We start from the raw sequence: 4,855 nt of genomic DNA, 5'->3' as shown, positions 1-4,855 counted from the left end.
CCTACCTCCCCACAGCTGAATCTGTCAATGCAGAGCAAAGGGGAATATGTGTTACCTGTAATGCCACCGTCATTACCTGTCACTCTGAACTACATAGCCACCAACTCAGCCACAGGCTCTAGAGGCAGGATATGGGAAGCCTGGGAGCTCAGTGCTGAAGAACATCCCATGACAAAGTTTGTTCCAGATCAGCCTGATGATCCTCAACTTGAATCAGGGCCTCTCCACTGTCTGGAACCACATGGAACCTTCCAAGGGCTAAAGAGGCTCTGGAGTTGGCAGGGCCCCAGAGAGGAGTCACAGGGAGATATCCTTGCATGCTGTTAATCTACCTCTTTGTTCTCCTGGGAAAAGAGTCCAGCCTTAGTATTGTTTCCTGGTGGTGGACATTTGGGGGGTGATGATCCTGGCATGTAAATGTCACCAGCCAGGATAGTGGGGGGAAGTCCAGGTGGGGGAGAACTTCCTAGCCCTGTGTAAGTACTTTTATCCTGCACTGCTTGGAAACTGGTTATGGGGAGTGGGGAGCCTCCAGCCCATGAGCATTTCCCTTCTTACAGACTGGAGTTTCTCTTTAGCAGGTTTCCTAAGTGCTCCTCTAGCCTGAGTGCTCTGTGAGGAAATGTGCTGTGTAAATAAGACTTCTTCCTGCCTGCCCCTCCCTGGAGTAGAGGTCCTTGTGACAGGAGCCTCTCCAGGCTGCAGGGGAAGTCTGCATCCATATAAATGGTGCCGTCTACCTCTCCACTCTGACCTGGAGGTAGAGATCCACGTAGGCTCTGTGTGTGTAGGTGAGTTAAGCTCCATCTCCTGGGTGTTCCCCAATACACGCATTGGAGACAGTGAGAACCAGCCCAGCAGTCATAGGTTTAACTCAGATCCAGGCTGGGAAGGAGGGGGCCTCTGCCCACACCCCTGCAGTTGTTTCACAAAATTTTAACTATGGTACAAGCAGAAAGGCTTGCAAATATCCTTATATTTTGCTGGGTTCCTCAGCTAGGTCCATTCCCACCAGGATTTTAGTTGGGGGGGGGCAGAAAACAGCCTAGCAAGGAGAAGGGGTTACCCAAACAAGGGGAGGGATCTCCTCATCATTGACCATCTTGGAGTGTCCAGGCCATGGACCCTGGTTATCTTCATTCATCCTCAGGAACATAGTCCCTTAGAACCTGAAAAGAGGGTAACTGAGAGGATAAGAGACAGAGTAAATGAGTAAATGAGTGGCCCCATCCTCTTCCCAACAGCCTGGAAGGGACAGGTTAGGATTGTCTCCAGGGCAAGGAAGTTTTAGCTGAAGTTAGCAATAGTGAAGTGAGCTCCTCATGGTCATACAAGGTACAAGCAGAGACTTCATTAGAACCTAGGTGCTCTGACTCTCCAGATCTCTTTACCCTATACCTCCTCACTTGCCCAGGTATGACACCACCCCAAGCCAGAGCAATGGGGCATGAGACTGTTAGATGCCAGAAGATGCTAGGAGTTCCCAAGGATAAGTTGGGTCTTCCCAGAGCTCCTGCCTATACCTTCCCTGGCCCTGAGGCTCAGCCATGGGAGGGAAGGGGAGACTTACCCAAATGCTTCAGATAATCTGGCAGCTCTTTCTTTCTGCAGGAGGAGCATCTGGAACAGGAGCCATGTTGCGGTGCTCTTTGGCCTTCTCCCTCATCCTGCTGGTGGCCTCTGGCATCGAGTGTGAAGTGAAGGAAATTTGTGTTGGAAGCTCAGGCATCCCTGGCACTCCAGGATCCCATGGCCTGCCAGGCAGAGATGGAAGAGATGGAATCAAAGGAGACCCTGGACCTCCAGGTACTGGCTGGGGTATCCCTTCTTCAGCTGAGGGACAGTGACCTATTTTCAGGAGCCCAGTGTGTTCAGGGCTATGGACTGGGTCGAAGGGTCAGCTGGATGGTGGGGCACAGTGGGAGTTTCCTGGAGCCCTTAGGCTGGAACACCCCCGCAGGGTTTCTCCTCAAAGTGCCTATGTGTTAACAGATGAGTCAGTCTGGCTGATAATGGAGGTCCAGGTACACCAATACAACTTTGTTGTGGATGATAGATATTATATATTCATGACCCCTTTTCTCTGCAGGCCCCATGGGCCCCCCTGGAGGAATTCCAGGCCTCCCTGGGCGTGATGGGCTGGTTGGAGCCCCTGGCATTGCTGGTGAGCGTGGAGAAAAGGGAGAACCTGGTGAGAGGGGCCCTCCAGGTGAGAAAGATGGGGAATGTGGGCAATGGCAACCTGAACACAGTGCCCATGACATAGTCACATGAGAGGTGATGGGAATCAGACAAAACTGTGGAGGCCCCCAAAGGGCATATTGCTCAATCTAAATATTGAGCAAGGTTGGGGAGAGAAATCAGAAGAGTATGGGTAACAGGCCACAATGTAGAGACTGATGGGTGTTGAAAGTGCTCCTTGCATCACAGCTGCTATAAGGAAGGCACAGGGTGATGGGTATAGGAAAAGAGGCAATAATGGGAGGCAGGGGAGGCAGTTAGGAGTGAGGTGGTAGGAGCATTCTGAAAAATATAGCAGGTCTTGTGGACCAAAGATCCAAGCAGATGGTGTGGTTGGGAGCCCCATATGCAGAGGGAAACTTTGAATAATAATCAAGATCCATCAGGGAAGTACAAAGAGAACCACACTTGCCCTTGGTGAAGGGTAGGGAGGGACCTTTGCACAGAAATCAGAGAAACCCACAGAAGTGAACAGACAGAGCCATTAAACTGTGACAGGAGAGGAGAACAGAGAGGGGCTCAGCAGGTGCAAGGCTGCATGAAAGGAAACATGTTTTGGGAGTGTGGAAACACACTCTAGTGTAATGGACCCTTACAACTTGGGGCCTGCACAGTGGGTATGGACAAGTAGAGAGGAGAATATCAGGCTTGCAGGTGGCATCACACCTGCTTGGCAGCAACTGGGGGTCTCTGTTGGCTTGCCCTCATCCTGTCTGGGGTTTTCTCAACAGGGCTTTCAGCTTATCTAGACGAGGACCTCCAAAACACACTCCACAACTTGAGACATAAAATCTTGCAGTCAACAGGAGGTAAGGGGCCCCCTAGGGGCTTATAAGACAGGGTGGGGCTCTCCCTAAGTTCCCCTCATCTTCAACACCAAGCTCCAGAACCTAGTATGGGTGTAGACATGCATGTCTTGGGGAAAATAATGATGCTTCCCTTTTCTGATGTCTTTGATGGCCCAGAGGGGACAGAGGTGGACATAGATTAGTTCCTCATGTCACGGGAAAGCAAGTTCTCTGCCTATCCTGCTTTCTATTGAATCCAGGAAGTTGTAGTTTTGGGCACATAATAAGACAGTTAAAAAAATTTTAAATGTATGAGTGAATGAATAAAATGATGAAAGCACAGAGGAGAATTTAGAAAGACTAGGATTGGAAGATGGAGGGAAGACAGAGAGGCAGAGAAGAGACTGGAGAGAGTATAAAGGCAGAGCCCAAGTGAGACAAAGAGGCCAGTGGCCTGACCCATATTCCTCTGCTCTCAGTCCTCAGTTTGCAGGGTTCCATGCTGAGAGTGGGAGAGAAGGTCTTCTCCACCAATGGGCAGTCAGCCAATTTTGATGGCATTAGAGAGTTATGTGACAGAGTTGGTGGCAGCATTGCAGTCCCAATGAGTCCAGAAGAGAATGACGCCATTGCAAGCATCGTGAAGAAGCACAACACTTATGCCTATCTGGGTCTAGCTGGGGACCCTATCTCTGGAATCTTCTCCTACCTGGATAACACTCCTGTGAATTATACCAACTGGTACCCTGGGGAGCCTAGGGGTCAGGGCAAAGAGAAGTGTGTGGAGATGTACAAAGATGGGCAGTGGAATGATAAGAGCTGCCTGCAGTATCGACTGGCCATCTGTGAGTTTTGACCACGCATCAAGGCCATGGGAGAGATAGGGTCCTGCCTTGCCTTTCAGCCTCTATTCTGCAGATTCACCTGATATATGAAATGCTATAACTCCTTTGTAACAAAATTTATTTGTGGGTATTCAAATGGAGGCTACTCCTCCCCCAAATAGAGCCCTGACTCTTCCTCCTAGATTACTAATCAGTCTGACACGCCCCCTGGAGCACCCACTCCTAACTTAGCCCTGCGTTAAGAGACAGAGACTTCTTTCTTCCTCTTAATATCCAGTTCCTTCCTTTATGGATGGTAACAGTGAGATGCTGGGATGGAAGCTCCCTCCAAAATCACACAGAAGGTGCCCTCTTTCTGACCCACTCTACTCTTTCTCTGCATCCCACTGCCTACCCAATCTCATTAAGATTTAGCAGTTCTGGTCAAGCATATGACAGAATCAGCTCTCCATGAGATCAGAGCACCACTGGTGCCCCAGCATAGTGAAGGCCAACCCAACCATAGCGATTGGCACATATTATCCACTCCCTTGAGTCTTGGGTGCCTACTCAACTCCCCGACCTAAAAGCAAATAGCCTATACCTCCAGAGAAGATCTTATCCCCACCCAAAATATAACCCAAGTAACTTCCTGTTGTTGGTCATATCTCCACACAACTTCAGATCTCATGAGGTGTTCACACCACTCATCACACCACTATTTATTGAACACATGCTATGTACCTTAACAAGCACTTCTGGCAAATAAAATATTAAATACTTAAATGCCATGGGATGAGCATTATTTTCCATGTCTTTTACATGAGGATACTGAAACTTAAAGAAGTTAAATGTTTTTGAGTTTTATTACATAGAGCAAGTGGCAGAGACTTGATTCAAACCCATCTACCTGGACCTGAAGCTTATAATCATATCTGCCCTATTCTCTCACTGAACAGAGATGATTTAAGTGTAATAATTCATGAATGTGTTAACATCAGC

General features: G+C 48.9%; 1 protein-coding gene across 1 annotated transcript; it reads left to right on the top strand.

Annotated features, from left to right (window-relative positions):
* Positions 1-710: 710 nt before the first annotated feature.
* LOC119064186 (pulmonary surfactant-associated protein A-like) lies at positions 711-4,649 on the top strand. Its single transcript, XM_037165761.2, has 5 exons — positions 711-791; positions 1,612-1,806; positions 2,090-2,209; positions 2,973-3,050; positions 3,509-4,649. Exons 2-5 carry the CDS (start codon positions 1,635-1,637, stop codon positions 3,883-3,885), a joined length of 747 nt encoding a protein of 248 aa, XP_037021656.2. The 5' UTR covers positions 711-791; positions 1,612-1,634; the 3' UTR covers positions 3,886-4,649.
* The last annotated feature ends 206 nt before the right edge of the window (positions 4,650-4,855 follow it).

Source organism: Artibeus jamaicensis, unplaced genomic scaffold (genome assembly GCF_021234435.1).
Source record: "Artibeus jamaicensis isolate MK-2021 breed Jamaican fruit bat unplaced genomic scaffold, CSHL_Jam_final contig_332, whole genome shotgun sequence".
In the NCBI taxonomy this organism is placed as follows: Eukaryota; Metazoa; Chordata; class Mammalia; order Chiroptera; family Phyllostomidae; genus Artibeus; species Artibeus jamaicensis.
Note: the sequence above shows the minus strand (reverse complement) of the source record. Positions and strands in the feature narration are given on the sequence as shown.

What these genes read in the sequence shown, in the direction of transcription:
- LOC119064186 (XM_037165761.2), top strand. Translation starts at nt 1,635, where the DNA reads ATGTTGCGGTGCTCTTTGGCCTTCTCCCTCATCCTGCTGGTGGCCTCT. An exon ending in AGGAGACCCTGGACCTCCAG is followed by an intron (nt 1,807 to 2,089) that starts GTACTGGCTGGG and finishes TTTTCTCTGCAG; the next exon opens with GCCCCATGGGCCCCCCTGGA. An exon ending in AATCTTGCAGTCAACAGGAG is followed by an intron (nt 3,051 to 3,508) that starts GTAAGGGGCCCC and finishes CTCTGCTCTCAG; the next exon opens with TCCTCAGTTTGCAGGGTTCC.